At 49.3% G+C, this 17489-nt stretch overlaps 5 protein-coding genes across 5 annotated transcripts; 3 read left to right on the forward strand and 2 right to left on the reverse strand.

Moving 5' to 3' along the window:
* Positions 1–1307: 1307 nt before the first annotated feature.
* Positions 1308–5706, reverse strand: FPRO_07924 (uncharacterized protein; the record flags this gene model as incomplete). The annotated part of the gene is made up of 3 exons (XM_031233967.1): positions 1308–2390; positions 2442–5487; positions 5645–5706. The coding sequence occupies 3 exons, from the start codon at positions 5704–5706 to the stop codon at positions 1308–1310; spliced, it is 4191 nt and encodes a 1396-aa protein (XP_031083751.1).
* Positions 5707–8536: 2830 nt separating this feature from the next.
* FPRO_07923 (uncharacterized protein) lies at positions 8537–10071 on the forward strand (the record flags this gene model as incomplete). Its single annotated transcript, XM_031233968.1, has 2 exons — positions 8537–8745; positions 8805–10071. The coding sequence occupies 2 exons, from the start codon at positions 8537–8539 to the stop codon at positions 10069–10071; spliced, it is 1476 nt and encodes a 491-aa protein (XP_031083752.1).
* A 402-nt stretch (positions 10072–10473) lies between these two features.
* On the reverse strand, positions 10474–11730 carry FPRO_07922 (putative farnesyltranstransferase (al-3); the record flags this gene model as incomplete). Its single annotated transcript, XM_031233969.1, has 1 exon — positions 10474–11730. The coding sequence occupies one exon, from the start codon at positions 11728–11730 to the stop codon at positions 10474–10476; it is 1257 nt and encodes a 418-aa protein (XP_031083753.1).
* A 2259-nt stretch (positions 11731–13989) lies between these two features.
* On the forward strand, positions 13990–15763 carry FPRO_07921 (uncharacterized protein; the record flags this gene model as incomplete). The annotated part of the gene is made up of 3 exons (XM_031233970.1): positions 13990–14986; positions 15041–15209; positions 15319–15763. The coding sequence occupies 3 exons, from the start codon at positions 13990–13992 to the stop codon at positions 15761–15763; spliced, it is 1611 nt and encodes a 536-aa protein (XP_031083754.1).
* Positions 15764–16544: 781 nt separating this feature from the next.
* FPRO_07920 (uncharacterized protein) lies at positions 16545–17329 on the forward strand (the record flags this gene model as incomplete). The annotated part of the gene is made up of 2 exons (XM_031233971.1): positions 16545–16707; positions 16758–17329. The coding sequence occupies 2 exons, from the start codon at positions 16545–16547 to the stop codon at positions 17327–17329; spliced, it is 735 nt and encodes a 244-aa protein (XP_031083755.1).
* Positions 17330–17489: the final 160 nt, after the last annotated feature.

Raw genomic sequence — 17489 nt, forward strand, 5'->3', positions numbered from 1 at the left:
GGATACTCATCCCATACTGAGCTCAGTCTGCCTTGGACTCATGAACCCAACTAATACGATACCGGCACACATGCAGTCGTTTGAGCATACCTTACTGTGACAGATGTCAGACTGAACTCTCGGCCGGACCCGTTTCTAATATTAAGATGAGCCCAGCGTCCGTCGTTGATTTGCCAATCATTTTCACATCCACCCCTTTCTGACCATCTGTTTCCCACTCGCCGGTACCGACGTTATTGATCAAGGGGCATGCATGGCTCCCTGTACCATGGCCTGGCTTTTTTTTTTTTTAATTAATTTTGGCGGCGCGGCTGTTTGCCGATGCGTTTACATCCTCAACCCTACCCATATTTCCCTCCCAGCGAAAGATGTCACCGCTTACAGTTAGCACAAGACCTTTACATGAACCCCCCGGCACATCATTTGCCGCCATGCCTCGCGCCTCTTCTTTTGATCTTGACGCAGCCGCGACCCTATTCGTGATCACAGGCGTGGCCCGTCATCTGTCCGACATCATAGGGCGTAAGGCTGATCTGCAACCGCGGCGACGTTTCTCGAAACTGTCCCATCCTTCGAGCTTCGGAACCTCAGCTGTTTGACGATCAAATAAGCATCTGACGTCGTACATGTTAACGAGTCCTGCACGAGCACCAATAATTGTGCTCGCGGAAGGGAGGCCTCAGTCAATAATCAAGAGTCAGCAATGAGTCTAGTCTCGAATGTTCCATTATGTGTAAAGTTATGTGGTTGCCTGGAAGGCTCATTGGTGTTAGCCATACTCTGTCTGGGTGTCCGAACCCTTCTTGCGAGCCCCCTTAACTTCTATACTCTCCGATTCGATACGGACAACGACATCTATTGAGTTGAGTTGAAACAGTCGTCAAATCTCGTGATATACCCTTTTCCCCGAAACAGTTGCCGCCCATTCCCAAGCTATGTTGACTCACTAATCGCTGTCTCCTTGTATCACGAATTTGCCTCCCGCAGATCCATCGCAAAGGGATTGGAAAGCGGGCGTCTTTGGTCATCGTGTAGGCGTGGTAACAAGGATTGAAATAAATGATCGAGATGTAGCATGTGCCCCGAACCCATCTTCCCTCTTCTGCATCCTCCATGCCTTGGCCACCCTGGTAAGATCCATGCGATTTTTAAATGTAAGGCGAAGACCAAAGTCAAACTGTCTCTGGCAACGCCGTTGCATAGTGTATCGGTTACCCAAAGATGCACGCACAATGGTCAGAACAAAATGTTTAACGCAACGCAACCTAAACTCCAATCATGATAAGTAGGGATCCTCCAGATAAAAACTATGTTCGTCGACTCATTGCGGCTGTTGCACCCGCAGCGGCCAGGTCCTGCTTCGCACTCACACTCCTACCAGCAGCTCGAGGCAAGCCACTTGCTCCTTGCGCAAGCCCAGTCGTACCGGCGCTCGTTCGTTTGGTTGGTCCGGAGCCGATAGGTCCCGTGGTCCCGGAAGTCTTTCGCACACCACCAGAGACTAGTTTGTGAGGGCTGGCTCCAGTTCGCAGAGACGTTGGGGGTTTGGCACCAGCACCTGGAGGCTCCGGCAGAGGCCGCGGCGTCGAAATTGTGTTATGCCGCTTCATGGGTGATGATTCGCGAGTTGGCGGCATACGAGGGACGGGCATCTTACGCCCAGTAATGAACTCGTGCCGAATCGCGTCCTCAGGTTTCATGCGTCGTTCGGGGTCCCAACGTAAGCACCTATGCAGAAAGTCTATGAACACCTCGTCGTCGCATTTGAGCACTTGGCCTAGAGTTTTAGAAGAAGGGCGACGTCTGCGACCTTTGGACGATACTGTAAGACGGGGTTTGCCCATTGAATCGAAGAAAAGTTTCTTTCGAGTGCTCTTCTCGATCAGGTGCTTTTCAGGAGGCCCAAAGACCTCCATGATACAAGCAAGTTGCTCTTGTTCGTTTTCCCCAGGGAAAATGGGGACTCCAGTATATAGTTCTGCCAGGATACATCCAACACTCCACATGTCAATCGGCATACCATAGGTCATGCCAAGGATGACCTCAGGTGATCGATAGAAACGAGACTGAATATAAGTATACACCTTCTCATTTTCAAAACAGCTGGAGCCAAAGTCAATCACCTTGATTTCCGCATGAAGGGGATGTCGCAAGAGAATATTTTCGGGTTTGAGATCACAATGAATGACTTTGTGCTGCTTGAGCAGATTGAGTGAGCTGAGAATCTGCTTGGTGAAGCGCCGAATAATCTTGATAGAGAATCCTCTGAAAGCGTGGGCTTTGATGAGCTCGTAGAGATTCATGTCAAGCAATTCTGTGGAGATGCAGAGGTGGCCACGGAAATAAAAACTTTGTGTAAAGTTGACCATGCTGTGCCTATTCTTCGGATCCTGTACCAAATTAGCATAGATATTGAAGGGTGATTAATGACTCTAGCTTACCCATTCACGAAGCTTTTGCAGGATGTTGACCTCCACAAGAGCTTGTTGATGGAATCTTTTCTTGTTCCTTATGATCTTGATAGCTACCAGGCCGCCAGTCTTGTGATCAATGCACCGAACGACTTGTCCAAAGCTTCCCTTTCCTAGAACATCAATGATCTCATACCGATATGCAAGGTGGTCTCCAGGCACAATGGTATAATCGCCTCGCTCGTCATCATATCCAAAGTTTGGTGCATCAGACTGGAGATCACCGACAACCTTGTGGGCGTTCTGTGTCCCGCAAAAGTACACATCGGTATAGTCCACAATTTCGCCCCTCTCATAAATATTGAGCATGGCAATACGAATAGCTTCGTGGGCGCCGACTCGCTCTTTGGGGGTGGCTCGCTTTCTGAGTGCGTCGAGGGTTCTAGCAGCAACATCCGTCTCTTTGCGCCTGGAGCCCAACTTAGCCATCTCTTCTTCTGCTGCCATATCGTCCTTGTCGAGGTCTGCAGAGTATGAGTCAGGGCCTTTCGACATGCCAGAAGAATTCCTGGGGCGAAGAATCTTCTGCATGACTGAGGTATTTCGAGCAACGGGCATTGTTGAAGGGTCTGGCACTGTTCTCTTCACAGTCCAAGATTCGCTTTTTGTCTTGTCGTGGGAGATGAACCCATTGAGGCTTCCACCAGAGCTCTTTCGCCTCCGTGACTCAAGATATCCTCCAGGAGGTTGCTTCACGGTTGGGGAAGGACTGGCTTGCTTGAGAGTTGACAAGTTATTTAAAGTGGAGGAGATGGGGATCCTGGGAGGAGGCATAGGTTCCTCTGGCTGCTTCGCGCTGGCTTTCTCAACCACATCTGTAGGGGCAGTAATGTTGCTCTTGGAGTTCCCGCGCTTCCAAGAAAGACTGAGTTTTCGCCGAATAGAGCTCATGGAGGAGGGTGTTTGTGGCTCATCCAGCGAAGGTTCCGGTTGAGGAGATTTGGGAGTTGGTTCCGCCGGCGCACGAGGGCCCGTAGGCTTCTGGTGGATTTGATCCTGGAACAAGTTTTCATCCAAAGTCATGAAGTCGGCTCCCGTCTTGGACCTCTTTAAGAAGCCATGGTCTGCGCCCCCTTTGGGTAAAGAGGATGACAAGAAAGGCGACATGCTTTGCTTGTGATCAAGTTCCTTGAAAGCTAACGACGATTCAGTCGAACTAGCGTCAGGGGGTGTAGGCGTGAGATGTGTGTGATGAACTGAACTACTGCTCCTAAGAGAGGGAAGCTCAGGAGTATCGCCATGGCGACTTTTGGCAAAGAAGGAGCTTTTGGAAGCCGTCATAGGGGTTGTGGGTGTCTTTGGCAATTGCCGGGCTGGTGGTGGAGTTTCGTGCCTTTCTACACTGCTGTGGTCCTGCAACGCTGCAATCTTGTTAGCAGTTGGGGTGCTCAAAGGTCCCAGGTTAATTGGTGGAAGTCTTAGAGGCTGTAGATGTCGCTTATTAGGAGGAGTGGCCTTGTTATCAGGCTCAGCCGTCACACTCGGAACATAGCTCTTTCGTGCACTGGGCTTCCTCTGAAGCTTCGTGGGCTCAGGAAAGACAGGCATAGAAATGACTCCAGTAGAGTTTGAGTTCATGCCCATGGCGTCCATGTTACTAAGCGCAGTCTTTTTCTTCTCCATAAAATAAGTGTCTGCGGGCGAGTCTTTCGGCGACTCGTAGGCTTTTGGTATAGCAGGAACGGGCGGGACATATTCGTCATCGTCAGCCGGAATAGGATTGTGGACTGTAGTATGTTTTGGCGCAGGTAAGCGTGACGTTGATGAAGAACCAGATATACGGTGTAGCGATCCAGTTGACGTTCTGGCCGAGTTCAGGCTGAAGCCCGAGTTGACTGATAGATTTGAGTTGAAGGATTTACGGTGGAGGTCTGGCGTAGTTCTCGAGGATGATGGGGTACCAGAAGTTCGTCTTGGAATCATAGAAGGCGATTTCGATTCAGCTCTCTCAGGTTGATTGTTCATCGACACTGGTGGTGGAGGCGGAGGGGTGGAAACCTGACCAAGACTCAATGACTGAGGCATTGTTGAGAGTCGCTTCATCCTCCTTGTATCAGTGGGACTAATTGTCCTCGCGCCTAGGCCAGTCGCATGTGATGAATGGTGGGCACCGGGCATCATCGAAACTCTCTTGTTGGCGGAGGACGGTGTGCTTAATCGGCCTCCGACCCGAGGTGATCGCGGGGCCAGGGCAGAGTGTCGGTTCTGCTCTGGGGTAAGGGTGTTACCAAGACCAAGGTTGGTTTGATTTGGTCGTGGTGGCGGTTGTACTGATTTGGATTTCGCAGCCCTTGAGTTGGGGAAATTTCTTGTATTATCGAGCCACGATGGATTGGCGTCCATTGAAGCTCTCGTCGAGCCAGTAGGCGTCCCTTCAGAGAAGAGACTGGGGCGTCGCTTCTGGGGAGGTCGCGCTCCGTAGTCCCCATCGCCAACAATTCCTGGGCCGATCGACTTTCGAGGGGGTTTTGGCACGACGGTATTGGAGACAGGCGGGTATTGACTTTGTCGACGAGAGCGTGCAGCGCCCGGCCCGTGGATATGATCAGTCGGACCAGAAGCACCGGAGGCATTAGCAGGCGGTCTGTTGGAATTACTAGGTCGACGCAGTAGCGAGCCTGATCGAGCCGGCCGAGTGTTGGTTTGGACAGCAGTTCGAGTGGCAGCACCATTCGATGACGGAACTACTTGAGATCTAGAAGACATACTGGCGTTATCTTCCCCGTGCGTGTCGAGGATGCCCCCTTCGCCGTTGGGAGACGGGAATTGGGTCAGTTTGAAGTCTGTTGAAGCGGATTCGATGCTACTCTGTAAATCGTCGAAGCTAACAGAGGGCAAGAAATCGAAAGAGGCAGTCGAGTCGTTCAATTGACCTGAATCTCCATCACGACTAAAAGAAAAAATGGAATGATTATTGGAAGGAGTTGCGCTGAGCATTGGATCATCGGAAGCGAAGGCAAATCCAGGGTTCGTCGAGGGGATATGTGGTCGAGGCTGATCGTTGGCGGTTTTGCCCCTGTCACAAAGGGATCAAGGTCAGCTTGGCCATGTGCAGAAATGCAGGGCGATAAAAGACTTGGATATGACGATAACAACGGTACGCCAGAACACGCATTGACCAAGTTGTCAAACAAACGAAACAAATAGAAAAATGTCAGATGGAAAAGGCTCACAATCGCGTTGGAGAAAAGTTGGCTGGTCGAGGCCCAGCAGGTGCCTTGTGGTCGCGGCTCATGGGGTCCAAGGTCGAGGGGCGTGGCTGGCAATGCGACGAAGGTGGATTTCACAGGGTCGGGTCGCTGGCACAGACTCAGTCCGGTCAGGGAGCTGAGCGCATTCGAACGGCTACCTCATTCCGGAACCGATAAGAGTATTGAAGTGCAAGAGAGCAGACAGGATCGAAGTAAGAGTCAGTGAGCGGTTGGCGACAGGCGAAAAGGAGCCTGGAGTGATTGATTGCGGTGGGCACCCTGAGAAAGGGATGGTACAGTAAGATGCGAGATGGAGTAGAATAAAAAGATGGAGTCGTTAAGTTGGTTAGGTAAGGTTGTGTTTTTTTCTTCTCTGGATGGGGATGGCCTTCCCTTAGGTTCATGGAACACTGCTATAGGCGGCCACTGGCAGTTCCGGAAGGAGGCATGGGGAATACCTGCGTGCTAGGGTGCCCCCTTAGGTAGCGGGCATCACACTCTCTAGCGTGTGAAGAAAGGCACCTGAGAGGCCGATATGGTTGGAAGGGGCCTCGTGAAGAACATCGCGGTCGATAATGAGCAGTGGACAGCGGATCTCGACACTGTAGACGAGCAGTTTGATTGGCTACTAGAGCTTTGAATTTGGTCCCTGGATGAGATGCGGGCAGAGGTGGAGGCCCAATACCGGTTGTCGAGATGCCTTTTACCGCCATTTAAGTGGATGCAAGGTACCTGTATCTTGGGTTCATTCTACCCATATCAAATGTATCTTCCCCAACATGAACCTCATACTGCAATACCTTAGGAACGTCCTCTTACTTTATTAGCCTTTCACGAACTCAACGTTGCATATCGAGGAACGTCGACCATTCGTGATGGAATATGGGGGCATTCTCTGAAAAACAATTAATAAATGCCAACCCAAATCCGGGCCAAGGATCTCGCACCCCTGGATGCATTTGTCGCGTTTTATCGTCATCTCATTCCAGGCTACCTTACCTACCTAGGGGAGGAAAGAAAACACAGGACCTCAATCCTAAATGACAAAAAGACTTAGGTAATATAGCCTGAGTTTAGGATAATTTTTGCTAAGTTTATTTTGACACCCTACAGCGAGGTTCGCTGTTTTCTTGCCCCCGAGGGCCTACCTACTAGGTACCTACCTACCTAGGTATTATACTGCTACCCTGCTCTGCCAGCTGGTCTCTATAACACATCCACCACCCGATAATGAGTGGCGATGGCGGTGGTTTTAGGTAGAAGATTTACATGGTTAGTGGAGAAGACAGCGGTTTCGCGAATGAATGCTACCAGCCATACCATCCACGCATAGTGCCGAGTCGCGCGAACCGGTTGACGCATCAACGGGCACTGGCGCAATGCGCTACCCAGGTCGACAAACAGTGTTTGTATTGGGCCGCAATCGGATGTTGACATTGGACCTAAGGTAATCATCATAGCTGGGGTTCATGAAACGACAAGTGACCCGATTTGATGCTACGACATTGGCAAGTGCTTCGTTGTTTCTCAATTAGGCTGTTCGCAACCAGGCTCATGTCTCTAGATCTAAGAGTGCTGGGCTGTACTCGCGACGAGGGACGGGCCAGACGGTGTGGCTAATGGATACTCCGTAGATAGATGTCTTATTCAAGCCTCCCGCTCAGACTAGGAACGTCCCAGTGAACACAAGGATTGAGTCGTGTCTCGGAATTTCAGGGACCCCATCAATTTGCCCCAGCAGGAGCTTTCTCGGGCATCTTCAACCGGTAGGGCCATACGGATGCGTCTCTATTATTTACCAAGCATTTTGCCGGACCAATAAACTAACCTGTCAAGACTGTTGTCAGCTGGTACCTTATGCATTGTTGTCCTGCCAAGCATCAAGGATCTGATGGTCCTGCATCTTGAGTCGTGTTTATTGTTTTTCGCCATCAATACACGGTCTTGGATAAAAGTTGGCAGCTCATAGCTGCTCCCAGCATCTGGTTGCCGCATAGGCAATCTAGCATCTGGCATATGTGAGCTGTCGTTCTCATGGGCAATGTCCTGTTTGAAGTGGATAATGCCCATGGATATGATATGCCACTTCATCTCATCAACTATATATCAGACACCGACGAACTGGGATACACATCAGTGTGGGTGACACAATCAAGTTGTCGGGAAAGAATTCGCGGTTTCAAGGCCATTGCTGGAATTGGCCTACTGAATGCCTCCACGGCTTTACCAATAGCACCAAAATGACGAAGGTTACCCATGCTTTCTTCATTCGATATTCAGTTGTGTGGGGTAAGCCAGATTTAAGGGACGACATGGATGTCGCTATAGTTATCTAAATTCGGGTGGGATATATGTATATGATATGAACCATGTCTCAGGACTTATCAACTTTCTCATGATGTCCGTAGTTCCATCCTTTATTCGGATCGATGCCAAGTCTTCCAGACTTCATCAAACGAGGCAATCCATCTGCATCTAATTTGCTGTACTTATTCAAAGAGCATAACACAGTCCACGGCCCGCTTGGCACTACTGTAAACTCTAGCTGACGGCAGAATCATGGAGGGTATCCAGTAAATTGTTTCCCACCCATAACGAACCTCATTTACCGTTGGTTCGAGGCTAGCTTCTCTCCGTTAGGTATTATTAGAAGCCGTTACCACGGGATCAGTCTAGGTTAGGTAAGTTACCTTATCAACTCGGTACCTAGGTAGCCACAAGCCTCCTTCGGACGTACCTGTAAGTGATGTCACCAGTGTCACATGCTCACCCGCGATCGTGCCATGCACCTCCACGCGGGTATCTTGGACCCCCAGTTCCCTTTTGAATTCTCCACCATCCAAAGTTATACCATGTCTTGAAACATCCCTCCTCATGGACGACTTCACTGCAGAAATGTTCGCTACTGGGCGCAACTTTGACTCCTCCGAGAGCTCAAGCCAGCGCCCCAACAATGACCAGAACGATGACAATGATAAGCAGCCCGAGCCAAAGGCCGAATCAAGCTCTCAGAAAACGGGCCTACGCGGAGGATTAGCTGCTATTCGCCAGAAAGCTAGCTTACAGGACCGATTAGTAGAAAAGTATATTGAGCTGCCCGAGCCGCTGTGATACCGTGCTTTACTGACTGATGCCTTGGTAGACTTCTTCAGCAAGTTATACCCACGGATAGCGATGACCAAACCGAGGTTCACTTCGTCGGTGATGAACAATCTGCTACTCATACCGAGAGGCCGAACTTCAATATCACTACCATGTCCTACAATTTTCGGCGATTCAACGCTCGAATAGGTGTTGTCTTTAAATTCCAGGCCCGTGCCGAACGTATTCTATCCTGGAAGCGCGCGTCGCATACTCTGTCACTCCTCGCCGTCTATAGTTTTGTCTGCCTGGATCCTTATCTCCTATTTGTGCTGCCTGTTGCCATCCTTCTGTTTGGTGTCTTCATCCCTGCGTTCCTAGCTCGGCATCCAGCACCACCCAAGGGAACCTTGTCGAGTGAGCAGAATGTTGGATATTCTCCCCGAGGACCACCTTTGGCACCTGCAGCGACGGTGAAACCAGTCAAGGAACTCAGCAAGGACTTCTTTCGGAATATGCGCGACCTACAGAACTGCATGGATGACTTTAGTCGGGGACATGACCAGGTCGTCGCCTTACTTGTACCAGTGACCAATTTTAGTGATGAGGCTCTCAGTTCTGCTCTATTTTTATTTCTTACAGCCGGAGGCATTTTCATGACCATTGCGGCCCAGATTCTACCCTGGCGCTTCATATTTCTTCTCGGGGGCTGGGTTATCGTGGGTATGGGTCATCCGCACGTCGCCCGCCTCATTGCTGCCGCTCATCGCGAGCGTCTCCAACCACAAGAGGCTAAAGCTCGTTCGTGGTTAGATAACTGGATCAGTTCAGATGTTATCCTCGACTCCAGTCCTGAAACGCGTGAAGTGGAAATTTTCGAGCTACAGCGCAAAACCTCCGGTGGTGGCGAGTGGGAGCCTTGGGTTTTCAGTCCTTCACCTTACGATCCTTTGTCACAACCTCGAATTGCAGGTGAACGACCACGTGGAACACGCTTCTTTGAAGATGTCATGCCACCCGAAGCGTGGGAATGGAGTGAGAAGAAATGGGCTCTAGACCTTTGGAGTCGCGAATGGGTAGAAGAACGTATTATTACAGGCGTTGAAGTTGAGACAGAAGGCGAGCGTTGGGTTTATGACATATGGGACGAGCGAGACGAGCGAACGGGTGTTGTGGACGTTCTTATCAACGAGAAGGGGAAGCAAAAGGCAACCCCGAAACCAAGCTGGGAGGAGAATGAAGACGGCAGTGGCCGGAGGGGTGACTGGAGACGACGGCGATGGGTCAGATTGGTGAAGCGTAGGGCGGCTCCAGTACAGCCAAGTTGATCTGATATATCTCCGTAATATCGCTCTCTTACATTGATTTCTCGTATTATGCAGGGTGTTAGTCCGGGGCATGAGATGGCCTACACAAGTGTCCAAATATGGCCATTGTTATGTAAGAATTGACATGGCATTAAGAAAATCCATCTAAGTTATGCTCAGTCAATTGGACAGTATGGGCTACCATAAAATGAATACCAAAAATCCAATCCTCATGCTAAAGTCACGCTTTCAGAGTTCCAAGTGGTATCATTCTGAACAGGCCTCTCCTGTGGCCACAAAATCGGAGGTCGTCAGATGTCTCTGATTTGTGTCCCAACATTCTATATGCGCTTCGCTCATAACACGTCAAATCCGTGAATCGTAACGAGATAAAAGAAATTAAACTAAGACGTTGAATGAATATCATTGGATGGCCATCTTGTCGAGAATCTTCTGAATGCCCTTCGTGCTGCCACGGCCCTGGTCGAGCTCCTCGGCCATCTTGCGAGCCCGCTCAATGAGGACGCTGAGAACTTTACGGGTATACTCGAAGCTGCCTGTGGACTCCATGTAGGCAACAGCGTACCGCTTGATCTGGGTGTCCGAGGTCTTCTGCTTGAGGATGTTGATGAGCTGGAGATTTGTGGGGTTGGTGCGAATGCTGTGGATGACAGGGAACGAAAACTTGCCCTCGGTCAAATCCTCGCACATTCCCTTGTTATGGCTGTACTCCTTCGAGGACAAGTTCATGTAGTCATCTCGAATCTGAAAGATGAGGCCAATTAGGTTGACGAGCGGAACACAGTCTGTAGGACTAGGGCCGTTGGCTTCCGCCGCCATAAGCTTGATGCCGAGACGGAACAGGCCGCCCGTCTTGTTACCAACCATTTCGAGGTAGTCTTCTTCCGTAGGACAGGTAAGAGTGTCACGCCAAAACAGGTCCATGCCCTGGCCTCGGTGGAGGTTCACAAGCTCATCGGAAAAGATGGTGATTAGCTCTGGATTGTTGAGCTTGTGCAGCTCTTGTAGGGCGACAAAGTATATGTAGTTTGCCGAGTTGATGGTTTGAGCGACACCAAAGATGTTGTGTGCGACAGGGAAGCCACGGCGCAGCTCGGACGAGTCCTGCACGTCGTCGATGAGGAGCGAAGACTCGTGAAGCATGCCAACGACTCGGGTGATGACTTCGAGGCTCGACGTGGGCACATCGAGCCAGACATTGAAGGCGCCGATCAGCTGGGCGCGGAAGTCCTTGCCAGGATGGCTAATGACATAGTCGTAAGGTCCGCGGACGACATTTTCCTTCTCGTCAGTCCAAGAGCGCTTAGCCGTGAACTCGAGATCCTCGTGGGCGTAGCGCTCGGGATCGGGAGGCGGATTGGGAGCTTGCATGACGCCGTAACCGGCGTTTGACATCTGTGCCCTTGGGGAGAGCTGCTTCTGGCTCAACCAGTCGCCTTCTGGAACAGGGCGCAGAACGGGTTTTGTGGGTGTCGCGTTGAGCGAGGTCGGGATGCCGGTGCTTGAAGTGCGAGGTGGAATTGCGTTGGGAGACACAAGTGGGTTGGAGATGCCAGACATCTTCTCCATTGCCTTTGGCGAGAGCGACAGCATGTGTAAGGCCGACGGGGGCAATGCCTCAGGGTTGAAGGAGAGGATGGGGTCGGCCGTGGGGATCATGCGTGTTAAGTTTTTGGGGGGAGTAGAATGCGATTCGTCTCAGGGTAAAAGAGAAGAGGAGGAGGGGGAGGGGTCCTTTTTTGACGGATAATGGATGACGCTGCTGAAGATATTTGAGATGCTAATTGTAGAAAGAGAGGCAGAAATCAACACGGGACGGAAGCGAAATAATAAACAGATGCCGTATACGTGGTGTTTGACCCTGTCTTGTCTCGTGGCGTACTGATAGCGAATGGTACTGTCGGGATGCTCGGGTGAATCTACAAGTGGTCGACGTCATTGAATGTCCAGACGATACATGTCTAAGCCTGCCTGCTGCGACGATAGAAGGGTCATAGAGTTGACACTGAGCCTGTGCGCATGCTTGCAATGTGGATAATCTACTGAACCCAATTGCTCATGCGCTGAATAGGAGGAGCCTAAAAGCGAATCCTGCAGGCTGCAGCTATCCAGTTTGAGGTAGGACGATGAGGAGGATGGAGCTGCCCAGAGCTCTCTCTGTCTTGTGATAGAATGAGGGGTGAGGGTGAGGGTGAAGGTGAGCATGTGGGTGAGCATTTGTGGGCTAGGTACTTGTTCGTCCTACGCAGGACACCCATCTTTGCAGCTCGGCGCAGCATGAACTACAGGCACCATTCACAGCATGTCAAGTACTAACTGGCATGGCCGTGCCTCTTTTTAGGGGTTCCTATCACAAGCTAGTGCAGAATGGATGGGACGGGAGCTCTGAGACGGGAACGCAGCTTTGCTTTCCTTTTCTTTGTTGTTGAGAGGAGCTAGTGACAGGAAAATGGGTCTTTTCCAGGGGAAGATCAGCGCGGGATTGTGAATGTGATTGCGGGGGAAGAATCAATAGGCCCAAAAGCAGCCAAGCCAGGTCATTCATCAGTCCTAATAACTAAGTACCTAACCAGCTGCACTTGATAGTCATATTGACGTACATAGTAGATGGTAAGCATTCATACCTTATCTTTGATACATTCGTTGCCGCGTGATATGGAAGTGTTATTGAAAGATGGATAAATATATGGATATCTGTAAGTGAGTTAACCAGTTGATTAGTGGTGTAAACAATAGTGTTATGAGACAACAAATGAAACAAAGGAGGAAACGTTCTTTGATGCACCAGCTCTCCCTTTATCTATCCTCAACCCCATCTCACAATCATTAAATAATTCGATCCGTTGGGACAGAAAACACACCACCTCAGCCCATTGTAAGATCAGGGCTTGCGAAGCCCATGCTCAGCTCGCTGAGGAGTAAGGCGAAGACAAACACGTTGAGTCCATCCCTGGTTTCGCTTTGTCACGGACCATGTCTGACTGTACCTTGAGATCTCGTCAGACAATTCTAGATTTCACATGCAAATCAAGGGTGTACCAAAGAGCTGATCAATGGAGTCAGATCATGTTGCTTGAAGAACCCCTGCTGTTCAAATCTGGACCGTGGAGCTTTTGATGCGCCTACCCGGGACTACTCTTTCGATGCGCAAATTCGATAAGTTGGACCATGTTCATCCTTAAGGCAGTACTCTTCTAGTCAGTCTATGCTGTGAAGTGTCTCGCTCTGTGAATATCCATTCTAATCGTATATCTGACCAAGCGTCTAAATACTCCAACAAACCTAAGTCCCATATTTCGGCAACAGTCACCTCACGCAAGCCACAAAGCATTTGTTAATAGTTCAATCAATACCATGTATTGTATGATATCTTAATAGTAATGAAAGCACTAGGAGTCTACGAGGACAACTGCTGGTGACGTTAATAGAAGTAAAACATCATCGTATCACAATATTGTCCAGTCACTTCACCCCCCACTGACCACGGTGATAACAATCTCCGTCCACAATCGGCCGAAACATTTGTCATACGGCAACGGGGATCCGAAAACGCGAGAGCCGAGCCATCCTCTCGATCAACGTTAGTAGTTCTCAACGTTGATGAGCGGGAATTCATTGCCGTTGTTCAGGTGTCGCAGCCTATAGTGTAATAAGACCTCCCAAGGTATGACGACAGTGGTGGAGCGAAAGTGGTGATGCGGCATGAAGATCAGAGAACGGACTTAGATCTGATTTCTAATTTATTTCCGAGTCTGTGGAATCGACACTAGAAGCATAGCAGTGTCATTGACTTCAAGAGACCTCACTGGTCGATATCGGACATGACATAGTGACGCTGTGTGTTCAATATATAAATATGAGTCTTGGCTCTCTCATCATGACCAAATATCCCTATGCCTTGTATCATTGCCAACAGCCATGGCCCCTATACATCGAATATTCTCATCGGCGAATAATAAGCCCTATCGAACTAAGCAACTAGAAGAAGAAAACCCACCGTACTTAAACGAGGATGGCTACGTCGACTTTGCACCAGGCGACATTCAAAACCCACAGAATTGGTCTACTGTTCGGCGCTGGTCTGTCACGTTCTCAGCTGTGTTGCTCGTCCTGAATGCAACTTTTGCATCAAGCTCGCCTAGTGGATGCTTCCCGTCTATCTCAGAACACTTCCATGTATCCGAGTTGGTAGCAGGCTTGACCATTACCCTGTTTCTACTGGGTTACTGTGCTGGACCGCTTATCTTCGCACCACTAAGTGAGCTCTACGGAAGAAGATGGATCTTCTATATCACCTTTACGCTATATCTAATCTTTAACTTTCTGTGTGCCTGGGCACCTAACTTTGGCGCCCTCCTTGTCGGCCGTTTCCTCACTGGAACGTTTGTCTCTGCACCTCTCAGCAATGCACCTGGCGTACTCGCGGACCTGTGGACCCCGATCGAGCGCGGAAATGCCATGGCAGGATTTTCTGCCATGGTATGGGTTGGGCCAGCATTAGGGCCTGTTATTGCCGGGTTCCTCGAGCTGAAGAAGGACTGGCGTTGGAGTTTCTATGTCCTTCTCTGGCTTGGTGGTGTAACAGCTCTCGTCATGTTGACTATTCCCGAGACACATGCTCCCACAATTCTCCTTAAGAAGGCTCGAAGAATACGAAAGGCAAAGATTCCTGGTTATGAGAATGTCAAAGCTCGTTCTGAAGAGGGTGATCGTACACTGAAAACCGTGTACCGTATCGCCTTAACCAGACCGTGGATTATTCTCTTTGACACCATATCCTTTCTCTGCGCAGTATACATGTCAGTAGTCTACACGTTGTTATACATGCTTTTTAGCATCTATCCAATCGTGTTTCAGCAACGACGTGGCTGGAACCCCGGTGTTGGAGAGCTGCCCTTGATTGGGACTGTTATTGGTGAGTACTTTTCATTGATACGACTTCACCGTAATTACACTAACGTACTCGTAGGTGCGTTCATCGGTGGTGGCATAGTTTTGATCGATACGCGAATTAGAAAGAAGAAGATTGAGAATGGGGACAAACAGATGGAGCCCGAAGACAGACTGCCGTTGGCAATGATAGGAGGTGTTGGATTTGCCGTGACCATGTTCTGGTTTGCATGGACGGCTGAGTATAAGTAAGTAACTAAGATACCACAGTACTCCCCATATCTCAATTCGTCACACGCTCTCGAGCTTGAATTCTCCCTCTTAGATATGTATGTATACTGACATAGGTCCCTGCAGCTCTATCCATTGGATCGTACCGACGCTGGCGGGAACTTTCCTAGCTACATCTCTGATGTTGATCTTTGTGGCTTTCCTGACGTATCTCGTTGATGTTTATCTCATGTTCGCGGCATCTGCTATTGCTGCAAATACCATTGCTCGATCGGCATGCGGCGCTGCTGCCCCCTTGTTCACAACCCAAATGTTCGATACATTAGGAGTTGGTGGTGGTGGAAGTCTAATCGGAGGAGTTGCTACAGTCCTAGCCGTTATCCCGTTTCTGTTCTACCGATACGGGAAGCAGATTAGAATCAGAAGCAAGTTTGCGCCGACAAAAGAGAAGAGCGAAGCTAGGGAGAAGGATGAGGAACAGGCCGGCAACAATGCCACTGCTCGGAGGAACAGTGTTTTATCTCATCCAGATAGGGCGAGTAGCTCGGATACCACAGTGACCGCCGCATGATACTAGAGGTCAGTTTGGCACAATACTCGATATGCTTTTGAACTGTCATCTTAGACATGCCATAGGTCATCGATAATGTCACCTCAACGCTTTTGTCGAGAGTTTTGAGGCGCCTGAAGAATATTTACATCCGAGTTTCCCAACATCGTTGAACGTTGCCTGGACAAGACTTGCACTCCGTATCCAATCACTACTAATCTACACTTACAACTTAACATTTCCCCGAGCACCTAAAAAAGAAAATCACCTAGGAGGAGGGGCTTTAATCGGTAACTTTGTGTTGTCCATGCTATACGGCTCGAGTTACTTCACTGAGAAAGATATAAAGATATCATTACGTATAATGTGGTTTCAAGCTCAAGGTCCCAGTAGGGCATGAGAATCCTACTGGTTAATACACATGACTGACAATCCCATTTTAAAAAAAGGTGACCTTTTGATCGATGTCGATAGATACCTTTTAGGACAATTTAGAGGCAGGCACAGAACAATACTCCGAATCTAAATCAATCTTAGGTATTTGAATAATGAGATCACAGTGTAAGAAAGAAAATTCCTTCGGCTGTTTGTATGATCCTTTTTAGTATACCAAGTATCGGAACATGCATTTGTCGTCCTTTCACACAATTGTGCATGAAATGCATGAAGCTACCTAGGTATGTAAGGTAATCAATGATGATTATGTGAGCACCCATCCCCTCTTAAGCTCGGAACTTCTTTGTGTCGATCTTCGACCATCTGCATTGTAAACACTCCATCTTTCTAACTTCAAGTCGTCACTATGGGACGGACAGTAATTGCATTCGACCTCTACGGTACTATTCTCTCCACCGGATCCATAGCAGGAGAGTTGGCAGAATTATACGGGCAAGATAAAGCTCAGTCAATTGCGGCTCTAGCAAGGCGATATCAGCTTGAATCAACATGGCGCGTGACCAGCATGGGTAAGTTGATACAGGTCAAAAATCAAAGCCATTACTGATGATATATGAAGGCACTTATCGCACATTTAGTGACTTGACGAGATGGTCATTTCGGCAAGCTACGAAAGAGATTGGTGTCGAGCTCACTCCTGAGCAGGAAGAGCGTATCATGGATGCATATAACGGCCTCGACACATTCCCAGATGTGGATAGGGCGCTTTTGAAGCTGGCAGAACATGCATCTATCGATCCCTACATCTTCTCAAACGGAACCAAGGCCATGATGACATCGTCACTCGATACATGCCCAACTTTGTCAAGAGTGAGCAACATTTTTCCCCACGAGAAAGTCGTCAGTATCGATCCTCTCAGGGTGTTCAAGCCGCATCCTCGTACGTATGAGTTTATGGCTGAGACAGCGGGGATGAAGTCTCAGCTTGATAGGGTTTGGCTGGTAAGCTCGAACCCATTCGATGTCACTGGTGCTGTAGCTTTTGGATTCAAGAGTGCATGGATCGACCGTGAAGGAAAAGGCTGGACTGATACACTGGGGTGTTCACTGGGGCTTCAGCCGACTGTGATAGCGTCTGGTGTGGATGAAGCTGTGCAGGTAATCTTGCGTCAGCCTGAGGAGTTTAAGTAGGGCGATGGCGATTTTATGCCGAATTATATTGACGCTCCTAGTATAATTCCTGCCATCCATCCATCCATTCATTAGTTCTCGGATATGATGCGAGGCTATTCGATCAGAGACAAGTATCCTTTAATCATTGAAGTGGTGATTTTGATGACTGCAATTTGGA

Source organism: Fusarium proliferatum (assembly GCF_900067095.1).
Source record: "Fusarium proliferatum ET1 genome assembly, contig: FPRO_scaffold007, whole genome shotgun sequence".
NCBI classification, from domain to species: domain Eukaryota; kingdom Fungi; phylum Ascomycota; class Sordariomycetes; order Hypocreales; family Nectriaceae; genus Fusarium; species Fusarium proliferatum.